The 15258-nt window shown below is 36.5% G+C and overlaps 1 protein-coding gene across 5 annotated transcripts in view; it reads right to left on the bottom strand.

The window, feature by feature from the left end:
* Positions 1-2584: 2584 nt before the first annotated feature.
* LOC131223828 (reticulon-like protein B16) overlaps positions 2585-15258 on the bottom strand; it is an 85027-nt gene continuing 72353 nt past the window's right edge. For 3 of the 5 annotated variants that reach the window (XM_058219341.1, XM_058219344.1, XM_058219343.1), the window contains exons 6-8: positions 7803-7838; positions 6613-6794; positions 2585-2835 (exon numbers count right to left, since the gene is read on the bottom strand). In XM_058219341.1, coding sequence (XP_058075324.1) covers positions 6628-6794; positions 7803-7838 — 203 coding nt within the window. In that variant the 3' untranslated portion in view covers positions 2585-2835; positions 6613-6627. The remainder of the gene's footprint in view (positions 2836-6612; positions 6795-7802; positions 7839-15258) is intronic. The other 2 variants (XM_058219340.1, XM_058219342.1) reach the window with 1 other exon arrangement.

Raw genomic sequence — 15258 nt, 5'->3', positions numbered from 1 at the left:
AATGTTCTATTTCTTCCTTTAGCTACCCCATTTTGCTGATGAGTGTACTACCCCATTTTGCTGATGAGTGTACGACATGGTACACTATCGAGTAATGCCAATATTTTCATAATATAATTTAAAGATATCCGACTTGTATTCTTCACCTCTATTTGTTCTCAACACTTTGATTCTTTTATCCAGCTGATTATCAACTTTCGATCTATATTTTTGAAAACAGTGGAGGGCTTCTGAACTTTGAAATATTAGATACATTGTACAATTCAACGAGTAATCATCAATAAATTTTATGAAATATTGATATACATTTAGAAGTTCACATATATCACCATGTATAATTTACAAAAGTTTTATAGATCTAACTGCCTTAGGAAACAATTTTTTGGTTGGCTTTTCTAACACACAATATTCACGAAAGGATAATTCTATTTTAGTCAACATTTTCAATAATCCATCTTGGGCTAACCTTATCATTCAATTATTTCCTATATGACCTAATATGTTATACCACTTAACAGATTCAGATATAATACTAGCATCATATACACCAACAAAAGATGAGCTGTTTGGCATAAAGGAAAAACTATTTACAACTTTTAACTTAAATAGGTCTATTGATAATTTTTTCTAGGCTAGTATTGTATTAATTTTCCTTAGTGAGACTATCTTTACAAAATCCTACATCAAAATTCTCCTTTACTAAACACGTGACAGATATAAGATTCATTTACATCACAGGGATTAACAATTCCTTTAAAAAATGGAATGTATCTTTGACTCTAGACAATAAGTGTTGACTCCAATGACATCCCCTGATGGATTATTTCCTATGTACAGTTTATGACATTCAAGTGGGATAGTATGAAAATCAAAATCTTCTCTATCCTTTGTTACATGCCTTGTGGCCCTTGAATCTATAATCCATTAATTAAAGTTCAAGCCAGCTATCAATACTTCCGTGCAAACACAACTAATATGTGAAGAAAAATGTTACTATTTTACGATTGGGGCAAGTCCTGACTTAGTGGTCATGTTTTCTACATACAAAACATCTTATGAACTTCATATGTACGGATCAAATCCTTATTCATGAAACTAAGTAAGATGTTTATGCTAGTTCTAATATGCTTCTTCCACTTTTTGAATTTCTGTTAAGCGAGTTTTAAGTTGCCTGAAAATCCTCATCCTTTATCTCTGACTTTTCCTTAATGGTTTTTAATGTGTACAATACATTTTCTTCATCTAGTAATATTCTAACGGATCTATGCCATCATCAAAATTATTCCCATCAAACTTCTATCTCCTCAAGAAATCGGCTACAATGGATTTGAATGCCATTTCTAATCATTACATCAGGTGAAAGGGGGCTCTATTTAAGTCAATCGAGAAACACACCCAAGACACAAAATGCTAAATATCCATGCGCAATCATCATTAGTGGTCTAAAAATCCAAGCTGGCACCACAAAAATCAATTGACACAAGGGCGGTATAGGCGTTCTCACTCCGGCTCAAAAGTTTAACTTATCTAATTGTGTGTAGTAGAAACAATCAAAGTTGAAAGGACAAGAAAGGAATCCCTCCACGGCAATGGTCAGGTGATCCCCACAATAAACATGCTACATATCAAATGTAAATTAGCCATGCAATGAAGTAATGTAATACCACTACGCACATATAAAAATTAAACAACTATGGAATGCACCACAATGTGAACAATAAAACGTGCATCGGCAAACCACTTTGTCGTCTTTTGGTCGGAACTATATTAAACGTCACTATGATACCACTATTAGGCGTGCAAGCAGACAACATGGCATTTATTATCCAATTTTATTATTATTATGGACTAAGTGATACGATTACACGACTGATTCGGGGAGCCAAACCATGATATCCGATGGCCTGCTCAAATCAACCACATGTGAGAAGACAAGCCAATTCATATCCCCGATCCAACGACGAAAGTGGTATCTTAACGACATGGTCCCGTTCAACTTGCAAGTGAACTGGCCCCACATAACATACATATCTTACCTCATCAACCTGTTCCCTCACCTCATATATAAGTACGGCTGCAAAAGAAGGCAGGCGCGACTTTTTCCAAAATGGGGTTGCACAACTTTTCCACAAAATAGGATTGCACGACTTTTTCTTAAAATAGGGTTGCACAATTTTTTCTCAGAACAGGATTGTTCGGCTTTTTCCCCAAAATAGAGTTGTGCGACTTTTCCTCAAAATAGGGTTGTGTGGCCTTTTTCCAAAACAGGGTTGCATGGCTTTTCCTCAAAATAGGGTTGTACAACATTTCCCTGAGATAGGGTTGCACGACTTTTCCGTAAAATAGGGTTATACGACTTTTCTTCAAAACAAATTTGTGCAACCTTTTTTCCAAAACAGGGTTACACGACTTTTCCTCAAAATAGGGTTGCACGACTTTTATAACACCCCGGTTCTTATAACCCAAGTTTAGTACTCATTTTTTAAAACTCGAGTGGCAACCTTTAAAAATAGCCTAAATTTCACATATATATTTTTTCCTTTTTTAGAGTGAGCATTTTAGCAGAAGAGAAACAAACCAAGAATAAAAGAAAGTTCGCACACACATTCAGAATATACAAGCAGCTACCCATAGTGCTTATACAAATCAATGTCTCAATGCTAATAAAATATAGGAATAGAACAATTTAACACATGAAAAGGAATAAAACACTACTAGACTTGATCTGCAAGATCACGCAATTTCTCTTAAGCAAATATAGCCACACATTCCTGATATTTGTACTCTGCTCCTCATTAATTTGAACTTGAGTATCATTTAAACCACCTACACCACCTGTATGGTAATATATTCAAATAATGAGTGGGTAGCTCAGTGTGAATTCCCCTTAAGATTACACATTCCCGCATTACTTAAGTATAGTTTAAGCAGAAATAGCAGTTCACATCATACAAAATATTCGAGAAATCTTGTTTAAATGTATGAATGCATGCACATGCTCACAGACCTGGAGATGCACATCCAGCTGGTAAAAAGTCACCCAAAGAAGACTAGCCACCCAAAAAAGACCATGCAATGAGGACACTCAAGGCGAACTAGTATCCCAGAAAAGTATTCTAAGATACGCCCGAGGAGAACTAGACACCCAGAAAAGTCCATGCGAAAAAGACAACCCATAGTAGTTCGAATACACGTAGCGATAACTTAGGATCACCTGGTAAAGTACACCATGATACAACCCATAGTAACCTAAGAGGCCCTATCTTACATCAACCACCTAGTAAAGTCTGCATGCCATAAATGCATGATCAGCCTAACCGTTATTATTCCAACCTTTAGGATTATCCAAACTTTTGATCAATAAGGCCCACCTTATAGGATTCTTACATCATTGTGATCTCAAAATCTCATCGAGTGGAGTTGGCTTGGCGTGTTTTGAGTGGAGTCACCAAGTTTTAGAAGTATGATTAACATACTATGATATAAAAAATGTCTAGAAATAAACGACTAATATAGAAAAAGCATATTAATAAATTTGTTTTGGTGTATATATGATTTTAAACAATGCTTTCAGTATCGGTTTCGACACATGTATCACATCCTTAGAATATGAAAACATATAAGGTATCACAAGCAAAATATTACATGTATCACATAATGTATTATTATTTTTGGGAAACACTGGGAAATTTGTCAAAATTTTCAAACTTTAGGTAACTTTAGAAAAGACATCATTACACACTTAGAACTCATTAAGACCACAAAAAAGGAGTACACATAATGAGTTTCCTTTGTCAACAAAGGTGATGCAACTATATTAAAAATCAATTCCTATAAACACTCTTCCCTGAGTAACTGAGAATCATAGTGTAACTCTTATTAAGACAGCCGACATTTGTAAACACAAATATTATTAAGGCTAGTAACTGAGAATCATAGTGTAACTCTTATTAAGACAGCCGACATTTGTAAACACAAATATTATTAAGGCTACGTAACATCTGGTTGATCGATCTTTTACTTTTAATTACTTTTTTATTTTTTAACTAAAAATAGTTTTTTTTTTCAAAAATTTCAAAAAAGTTCTATCAATTTGTAAATTAACCTCGAACTACTATAATGTGATTTTTCTACTCTAATGGCAAGTCGAATGGATGAGATGAAGAAAATTAAAATTTTCCCAATATTTTTCATTTTTGCATATTCACAAATCGGAAATTGAAATCCATGATTGAGCTTGCAAAACATGCAAAATCATGGTTTATCATCTTTTTTTATACTAATTCCAAGTTATTTAAAGAAAAGAAGAAGAAGAAGAAGAAGAAGAAGAAAGGTTTAAATTCGAAAAAAAAAAAAATCAGTAATTTCTTCTCTAGCCAATCCGCTCTCGGATCTCAATTTCCACATCCAAATCCCACTTTCTATCCAAACAATAAAAAATGAGTGGTCAAAATCAACTTATGAGGCTACTGAAAGAAAAAGAAAATGGTGATTTTTTGTGATTTTTTTTTTTTTTTTTTTTTTTTTAAATGCAGGGAAGTTGACTACCCAAGGTTTGGAATGGATGATATCATCAATACAAAGTATTTTTAAACAGAGATATTGACGATATATCACAATATATCAATGTCTCAGCGATACATTGCCATATGTAAGGAAATGCAATATTGTATCGGCCAATACTATTGATACTGAAATCACTGATTTGTAACAATACCTAAACACGATCTGTACTTATTCTAGTATTAATTTCTCGAAGACAACAAAAATTTGGCATTTCTATAGTAGAGCGTTGCCACGTGTGCCATGTGCACACGCGTGCTTAATAAAGCTTTGTACACCCACATGTGCCATGCTGGCACATACGTGTGAGATCTAATTCATCCATCAGGTTGGTCCAAACCATGTACATGATTTCCCATACATAAATTATGGTCGATCGGCACATGTGGCCCACCTGACAAGCAGATCAAAATAATTCTTGGGCTAGAGCATCAATATTTTGATGTTGTTCTGATGGATGGACTGGATGTCAAACCTATCATGCTATGCTAGCACATACAAGGAGTGTACATTAGCTTTATGGCACATGCGGGTGGGCTTAGCAAAGTTCCCTGTAGTAAGTTCTGATTTTCTTGAGAGTTTGATGAGACAGTCTAAACTCTATCATAAAAGCAGAACATGGGCAGGAGGATGTAGACCACTAATTCAACAACAAACCACATCGATTAGGAATGGCCGCAAAATTCACAATGATAGGAAATTATCCAATTAATCCAAATACGGTCCCACAAATGGATGATTAGATCAGAATAACCGAAATTCAAAGGACAGAAATTGCACCCAGTGGGATGCTTAGAATCATGCAACTGTTGTGATTCCCAAACGATGCCATCAGCAATGTTCTCATTACATCAAAGGTCCAAAGGGTAAGGGGATGTATCAATTGAATCAAGGAGAATGCATACTTGTTTTATGGTAGAAATTAAGTGCATGAAGTATTACCCTTTTATATATTCTAGTATGCAAGGTGATTTATCAACACAATTCTCGAGCGGACCAGATCCATGCAAAGGAATCGGCCTGGATTTGGAATGATCAATGTCAACTTGCCAATTCCTAAGTCGAGGGGAACTTTGCTTACAGTTGAAGAGCCAAAAACAAGCAACAGGGATACAAAGGTGATGAGTAGGGATATAAAAGTTTGTATGCTTGGGAATGATTTGTGAAATAGGATCATAAAATAGAGTAGGGATAGATGTGACAAAGCAATGATGATGATGATGATGATGATGATGACGACAATGATGATCATTTTTTTATATTTAGAATTTGCTGATAACATAACGAGAATTAGTTTTGATCAGTTTTTACAGCTGTCAGTGGCCATGACAAATTCCACTAATGACAAACATATTCCATCAAAAGAAATTACTTTGATACTCTGGCAGAGTGTGATGGATGATACATAAGCAGTTAGAAATTACCGAGAAATTGCGTAAGTAATTCAAACTAAACCCACCAAATTATGGTAACAAATTCAATCTGTAATGAACCAAAAATTACTATTATTTGGTTATGTAACTATTAGATTTCTCGACATTTATTGAATGGTTAAAAAATGAAAACTATCCAATTGGTCTTATATCAAAAAAGAAGTTTCCATGAATCAGAGGTTAGGATTCTTCAATGAATCTGATTCTTTGATTGCAACTTAGCAACAATGGGATCCACAATTTAATCAGTTTGAGCTAATATTTGCCATGTGTACCACTTATAAGTGCTGCATATGAAGTGTGATACACAGCCAGAGTATCAACTCCCATCAGAAATCAATCCCCATTGCCAAACCATCATACTGGGTACGATGAGTGAAATTATACCACCAAATCCAAAACAGCATGCAATGAAATCTCAATACCATACCATTAGATGAAACCTCTCAAGGACAACCTACGGTAGCTTCTTCCAGATCAGAAGTATATGTTTTCAGAATTGCATAAATAATAATAATAATAATAATTGAAGCACTTTACAAAGATCAAAGAGATACAACACAAGGAACTCAAGCAGAGGACCCTCAAAACAGCTAAATAAAATGGAAATACGTACACGGGATGTGTGTGGTTATGAATCTTTTTTCTTCGAAAAGTTTCCTGGGATTCTGCTGATAACATTTGCATCCACTATACTGTAGTGCTTAGAGATTTTATTGTGGACCAACCCGACATATCTATCCACATGCTCTTCATATTTATTGTACAAGGCGGGGATCGTAATCGATACAATTGTTCCTGTCACACACCAAACAATATAGTTGCAGAGCAGATCAGCCAAGTACAGATTAGCACATGCATGTATCATGTGCCCATGAGCACATGCATATAGGTGTTTCACAATGAGCTCATGTCTCCAACTGCTGGCAACCAACAACATACATATAGCCACTTTCATTGCTTTGGTAATTTCTTTTAGGGCGCATTTGGCCGGGTGGATTGGAAGGGATTGAATGGTATTAGGGTGGATGGCATCACTTTCAAGGTAATGATGGCTGCGTCAGTGGATTGGTGCAAGATCCATGGGATTGCTATATCCTGGGATTAGATCACCGAGTCTGTTTGGCACGCCCGTCCAATCCTGGGATTGCACCTTCCAATCCCTTCCAATCCGTGGAACCAAACACGTCCAAGGAAAAATTGAATGGGATTAGGGTGGATTGGATGGATTTTAAGGTAATGATGGTGATGTCAGTGGATTGCTGGCAATCCCATGGGATTGCTATATCCCGGGATCAGAATCCTGAGTCTGTTTGGCACGTCCGGCCAATCATGGGATTTACCTTCCAATCCCTTCCAATCTGCCCAGCCAAACAGGCCCTTAGAGGAATTATCAGTTCCTGACCTCAGCAGATGTACAGTTTACTGATCTGCATGATTCTGCACATGTGGGCCCATGGTTCTCTAGTCCAGATCAGTGACCTAATGGACTACATGGATGATGTCCCAAAACTCTCCCAGATCAGAAGGTCCTAACCCTTTGGCATTTTTTCCTCTTGAATCAGGAGTGCAGATCATTGTATTTTTTTTTCTTGCCTGTCAATATGCAGGTGGTGGATCGAGGGTTATTATTTTCCAATCTGGGAGATTTTGTTGACACTCCCCCATTCAATAAACAGTCCGGATAACTGAACCATGGGATCACATGTATGAAAAATAGAATTGGGAGCGCCTTAATCAACTGTACATTCGTTGAGTTTCAGGAACCTGCAACTCCTCTTTCTTGGTAAACAGAAGTATTCCAACCTTCTTTGTCACATATCCTTGGTATCTCAGTACCTTCTGCAAGATGAGGACATTCAGGCCTTTGTGTCATTAATCATTAAATCAACACTCAACTTTTCTTATTATGAGGGCTTATAAAGGTGCTCTCGCCAATGGATTACATGCCTATATGTATACTCAAAACTGTCACATTTATATATGCAGGCACACAACTATGGACACAAGTCATACATGCAGACTAGTGTTTTGAATAGCGGTAGTGTGTTGCGTAGCGTTCAGCCCTCTGTAGCGTGTAGCATAAATAGCATGGCGTGTAGCGTGAGCTACACGACACTTCTATTTTTTTAAATTTAAAAATAAGAAAAACATGATAAATAATAAGAAAAAAGCAAAAAATATAAAAATGCCTAAAAGATTATTCATTTTTCAAGTATAAGCATGTTCAAAAAAGTTATTAATTATTACTTATCAAAGGCCAATCTAGATAAACAAGGTTATAAACCAAATCAAATAATTATCATGTCGACAACATTCTAGGGGTGGAACTTCACACAGGAACATACTGGGCAAGGGTGGAGAGACACACAACTCACACTATAAATGCCCCCCCATGGGAGAATATATTAGGGAGGCATTTCGCTGCTCTCGGGATTCAAACACAAGACCTTCCGCTAGGATACCATGTCAAACAACCACTTTCTCTAAAAGCTCAAGCCGTTGGAGGATGGTGTATCAATGTATATCATAGGACTTTAACACTAAGAAAACCACTTTAATTAATAGTCTAATTGAAACTATAAGTCACAACTCACAAGTATGAAAAAGAAATAAAAAATCCCATAGATTAAGAATATTAAGTACAATACAGATGTCATCAATACAAAGAGGGATTTTCGAAAACCCTCTTTTGAAACCCTTTCTCTTTTTAGTTTTAAAGGTTTTTTAATGTGTGAGTTTCACACCAACTTCAACATAGGATCAACACCATTTTAAATGAAAGTAAACAAAGAAAATGTTTCATTTTAACTTTACATTTTAAGTTTTTCATGATGTGAGTTTTACATAAATATATATATATATATATATATATATATATATATATATATATATATATATATATATATATATATATATATATTCTTTTGAGAGGAGTTTTACACCATTTTTAACAAACAAAGCTAATATAATTTATTTATTTTTTTAAAGAAAAAAAAGAAGAAGCATTGATTGTAGCAGACGCTACACACTATGTAGTTGTAGCATGCACTACAAGGGATTTATGCTATTCAGCTACGCTATGATCGCCATATGAAACATTGATGTAGGCATCGATACATCCATTTTGACAAATGGATGATGATGATCACACTTATGGCCCACTTCACATGAGAGTATGGTTTCTATTATCTCATTTCATTATTCCTTTTGTTTAGTCCTTAACATGATGTGTAAGCATGAAGTTTAAGCATATGGGCTTTGGTTATGCACTAACTTAAGCATAGGGGTATTTTTGTACTTTCACATCATTATGAAAGCCTAATGATAATAAGAGAAGAGGCTAGGAGTGTCACCAACTTCTTAGCCTTCTCTCTCTTTTCTCTTGCTTCTTCTCATATTCTCTTTCTCCTTCTCAATCTAACTCAAGGAACATGGTATCAAACCAGTAAAAGATCCAGTATTGTGCTCTTTCCCCTTTTCTTTCACTTTCCTTCTCCTCTTCTTTGTTCTTCTCCACAAGGTGAAACCTAAAGTCATTTGGGGGCTATACCTAAATCTCCTCATTCTTTGTTCAACCACCATATGGTGGGTTGTGCATTTGTGCCTCATGAGTGTGTTTGAGGTCTACTTTCACATACAACCATTTTTATGGTTTAGAGTGGACTAATGCGCATCTATGGTCGGATTTGAAGATCAAGTGCAAGTACAAAGATAATGAGTGAAAGTGAAGGGTTCCTCATTTTCATCTTCAATCGGTCCATGTGTGCTAGGGTGATCATTAATCTATGCTTTTCTGAAGCAAGTGTTCTAATCTAGGCATCTTCTACCACCCAATCTTCATAATCTGTTGAATTTTCAGCATGCCTAAGGGATTTTAGATACTTCGATTTTCTTCTTCCTGTAAGAAACATTTCTACAGATTTGGCCCATTGTAAATAATTTGCACCTTAAGTTTGGTCAACGTAATTTAAAGAGTTGTCAACTCAGATGGATGCAAAAGACTATTCTTAGCAATATTCGTGATGTCCATATTTAGAGAAGGGGGACATAACATAGAGAAGAACTTGAACTTAAAACTCACCCAACACTTGCTTTAAGAGAGCATAGATTAATGATCATCAGCACACACGTACAAACTAATTGATAACAAATATGAAAAAAAAGTTCACATTCATTCATGACTTCAACACCTACACTTGATATTCAAATCTATCCATAAGATGCACAATGGCCCACTTTGAACCAACATGATTGGTTGTATATGGAAGTAGGCCTCAAGCACAGTTACGAGACACAACTACACAACCCACCAAATGGTGGTTGTATAAAGAAAAAACGTGATTTGCATAAATCAGCTACTAAACAATTTAACATTTCACCCTACAGCAGTGAGAGAGAGAGAGAGAGAGAGAGAGAGAGAGAGAGAGAGAGAGTAGGAAAAAGGGGAGGGGAGGGGGGTGGGGTGGACAAGGTACCGAATCTATAATCGCTTTGATACCAACTTTTTGAGTAAGATTGTGAGAGAGATAAAATATGAGAAGAAGCAAGAGAGAGAGAAGGAAAAATAGGTTGTGATGACTGTAGCCTCTCCTTGATTTATTATTAGGGCTTTCATAATGTTGACGGTCCATATTGATCACGTGTCGCCCATGTGTCATGAGTGGTCAAGTGGGTCAGCTGGGTCTCTCATGTGGTTTTCTATGTTTTATGGCTTACATGTGTTGGGTTGAGGTTTAGGTTCATGAGCTCATTCAATGTCATTATCCAAGTATGAAAGGCCAATTTCATATTTTTGCTTTAAATGAAGAAAGCCCTAATAATAAAAGAAAAAGGTGGGGGGCGTAAGAAGCTACTGTTGTCCTCTCTCTCTCTCTCTCTCTCTCTCTCTCTCTCTCTCTCTCTCTCTCTCTCTCTCACACACACACACACACACACACACACACAATCACCTCTTGGAACATGGTAACATAGCACGATTGATCCGAAGCATTGTTTCTTCTTCTCTTCCACGTTTCTTTGTTCTTTGTTCTTTTATTTCTTCAAGGTGAATCCTAAATTGTTTGGGGGCTTTTTTGTCACATTTCGTCTTTCCCATTATAAATTTCATAATCTAAAGACAAGGAGGATCATTGACGGACATGAAGTGAATGGACTCTATTACTTCCACAGTATACTAAATGGAGCTACATTATGGACAAATATCTCTCCTCATCAGTAGCATTCCAAGATTACTCACGCTTCCTTAAGAAATTTAAAGAGTCTTATTCTATCGTTGTCATATGTGTCTAGGTTAGAGTATGAGGCTTGTGCGTAAAGAAAGAATTATAGGGTGTCTTTTCTATATCGTGTGGACAAAAGAAGTGATAAACCTTTCTATTTGGTACATTCTGATGTTTGGGGCCAATTTGTATTACTAGTTTATCTCATTTCAAGTATTTCATTATTTTTGTGGACGATTATCTCAAATGACATGGTTATCCTTAATAAATATCGTTTTGAAGTGTTTTCTTATTTTAAAGAATTTCATATGGAAGCAGTGTTCAAAATATCGGTATCATGCAATGTATCGCACCCTTGGGGTATAGATACGTATCAATTATTGCACAGGATGTAACGTTTGTATCGCATAATTTATCACACTTTTTGGGAAACATGGGGAAACATTGGGAAATTTGTTGAATTTTTCAATGAAACTTCAAGAGTTGTTAAAAAAGACCTTAATACACACTTTTAAATCATAACATCTCAAAAAAGGTGCACATAATAAATTTCCCTTGTATAGGGTCATAAGTTATGCGATGTTTAACTGAACTAATGGAACTATATTTAAATTGAATGCATGACATTTATAAATGTATCAAAGACATGTATGATTCAAAATATTAAGCAGATCCAAATCCCAGGTGGACCATAATACATGAAACAGTGGTAATCGACCATTAAAAACTTCACGTGGGCTGCAAAATTTTTACATCGATCTGATATTTGTCTGGCCACTTTATCCAAATCTTTGTGACCTTATCAATAGGCTAGATGGAAAATAAACATTCCAATGGCCCCATAAAGCTTTTAATGGTGGGGATTCAATCAATACTGCTTCCTATAGTATGGCCCACGTAAGATTTGGATTTGCTTCATTTTTGGGATCATAGCTTAAAATGATCTTTCAAAACTGTTGGACAGTGTAGATTTAAGACACATATATCATTGTAAGTCCCACAATCAAAGTCTCCCCCACCTCATGGATCCACGCCCATGGCCGTAATTGGTGCATTTGCTGCCAACGCCTTTCATGTGAAGTTTCTTCACTAGGAACCTAGGTGGGGTCCACTGTGATGTTTTTGAGAAATCCACTCCTTCCATCCATTTTGCGAGTTCATTTTGGGACATGAGGCCAAAAACAAGCTCAATCCAATACTCAAGTGAGCCGTAAACGTGAAGATTGAACATCCACAGTTGAAATATTCATGGGACCAGAAAAGTTTTGAATAATTATAATATTTGTGTTTTCAGTTAATCCCAGTAGGAATGATGTTATGAACGGTATGGATGGCATGTAAACATCAGTGTCGACCTCAGGGAGGTTTCGAAGGTAGGAATTTCCCTAACCATGTTTTCCTTTAGTACGGACCACTTGAGTCTTGGATCCTGCTCACTTTTGGTCTTATATGGTAAAATGAGCTCATAAAACGGATGGACAGTATGGATTTCTCACAAACATCACGTTGGCCCCACATAGGTTTCCAGCGCAAGAAATTCGTGAAAAAGGCTTTCGAATCCACTTCCGTCCGGTGTAACTCATTGTGCTAAGTGTACTGAGTAAACTCTGTGGGGTCCACCGTGATTTATATATTTTATCCACTCCTTCCATCCATTTTACCATATAATTTTAGGGCTTCAACCCAAAAATAAAGCATATCCAAAGCTCAAATGGACCACACCACGGAAAATAGTGTGAATCGAACGCCCACCATTGAAAAATTCCTGAGGGCCACAGAAGTTTTGGATCAAGCTTACATTTGTGTTTTCCCTTCATCCATGTTATTGTGGTATTATGAAAAGTTAGGTGACAAATAAACATCACTGTGGGCCCTAGCAAGGTTTCAATGGTGGAAATCATTATTCCCATTGTTTCTTGTGGTATGGTCCACTTGAGCTTTGGATATGCTTCAATTTTGGACTCAACCATTTAAACGAGTTGGAAAATTGATGGACAGTGTAGATAAACCACATACATTCACGATGGGTCCAAACTCGTTGTTAAAGAGGGATCGGATTTCCCATTTCAGGAGACCGGACAGCGTGGATAAATTAGATACATCACGATGGACAAAACTCCATGTTAAAAGGGATAGGATTTCCCTACTACAGAGACCGGCTGAAGCCATTTTCGAAGAAAAGAGGGTTTCGGTCCTTCCGGAACCCCAAATCTCCCTGAAACTTCTCCGTTTCCATCGCAATTTTCGAAGAAAGAGGGTTTCGATCCTTCCGGAACACCAAATCTCCACGATTTTTGTGGATTTCTCCCCGAAAACTGCGTTGAATCTTTATCCATTGGAAGAAAAAGAAAAAGGAAAATGCAATTACGGTGCACCGCTGTTGATCGATGGAGTGGCCCACCAAATTCTTAGTCCGATTATGCATTCTTCTTCTCTACATGTACTAAAACCCCCTCTCACATCGATTCAAAGATTTTCAATTTTTAAAATTTTTTTCTCGATTTCTCAGTAGTTACCCGGCATCTCAGGCCTTTTTATTGTCGAAATGTGAATGTATCGACGAAAATCGTGCGATATCCTGCGATATATCGCAAGATACAAAGAATCCTTATTTTTTAAAAAAGAAAAAAATTTCTGAGTGATTTCTGGGGGTTTCGTACCGCTTGCATGCGATAACGATATTATCAGCTGATAGTATCGATATTGCGAACACCGTATGGAAGTACAAACACAATTCAATACTAAGATGTTTACTATACATTTAGACAATGCTAGGAATACGTATCTCATGACCATTGTTGTCAAATGAGATCGCATATGTGGATATATGTGATGGGATCGCATATCATGTATGCAAATGCACACATATACGATCACATAATGCCCCAATAGTCTGCAATATGACTGTTGGGACTTCTTTTTTTTTTTGGGGGGGGGGGGAATAGAGAAACTTTGTTGAACATCAAAATGTGGCCTTCGATGGTATTTGGATGCTCAACTGAATCGTAATCCATTCTATTCCTTGTCGATGAAATGGCCAAAAACCATTTGATTCACAACGACAATCGAAACCATAATTCCAATTCTAAGCATTTCAAGTCGGAATTGAAACAGTCGTGAGGGCAATTCGGAGGATGGTCATTCCACCTTTATTGAATTGAGTTATCACGATCCAATTCAATTGAACATCCAAATACGGCACCTTTATTGAATTGAGTTATCACGATCCAATTCAATTGAACATCCAAATACGGCCTTATCCTGGTTCTTTTCCTTTTATTTGTCATTAATTCATTGATTCATTCTCGTCTCTCCAACTCTCCCTCTCTCTCATTCATTCTCTTTTTCTCTCTCTTACATTCAGTCTCATAGTCTCATCCTCTCATTCATTCTTTCTTACTTTCTCTTTCAAGTTTGAATTTTTATTTTTATTTTTTTCAATACTCAAGAGGAGAAGTCTAAGTTACAACTTACAACTTGCAAGTTACAAGTTAGTTAAACACCTACTACAACCTACAACCTACAAGTGTACAAACAAACCTACAAAGTACAAACTAAAAGTTACAACTTACAACTTACAACTTACAAAAGTGGTACAAGAATACAAGTACAACTCAAGTTCAAGAAGACTAGAACTCTCTCTCTCTCTATCTCTCTCTCTCTCTCTCTACAAGTGCAAGTATAACTCTCTAGTCTTTATCTTTATGTGTACAAGATCACGTCTTCTTCCCAATCCTTTTCTTTGAAACCCAAGTTGGAAGTATGGGCACTATCATAGTACTACCGAAAAGACTCAATGGTGTGTGAGCTATGTGGGTTTGTACGTACCAGTGGCATTGCACGGCACAAGCAAAACCTTGCACACATACTGGGAGTAAATGCAAAAGCATGTCCCAACATTACTCCAAAAGTCTAAAAGGAAATCATGGAGTACATGGACAAACAATTAAGAAGAAAACACGATAGTATTGTACTTCGAGAAGAGTTTATGGAACAAGAAGCATATGAGAATATAGATATTCATATGGAGAAACCTACTC

This window comes from Magnolia sinica, chromosome 13, assembly GCF_029962835.1.
Source record: "Magnolia sinica isolate HGM2019 chromosome 13, MsV1, whole genome shotgun sequence".
Lineage (NCBI taxonomy): Eukaryota > Viridiplantae > Streptophyta > Magnoliopsida > Magnoliales > Magnoliaceae > Magnolia > Magnolia sinica.
This window is presented reverse-complemented; position numbering and strand designations above follow the sequence as displayed.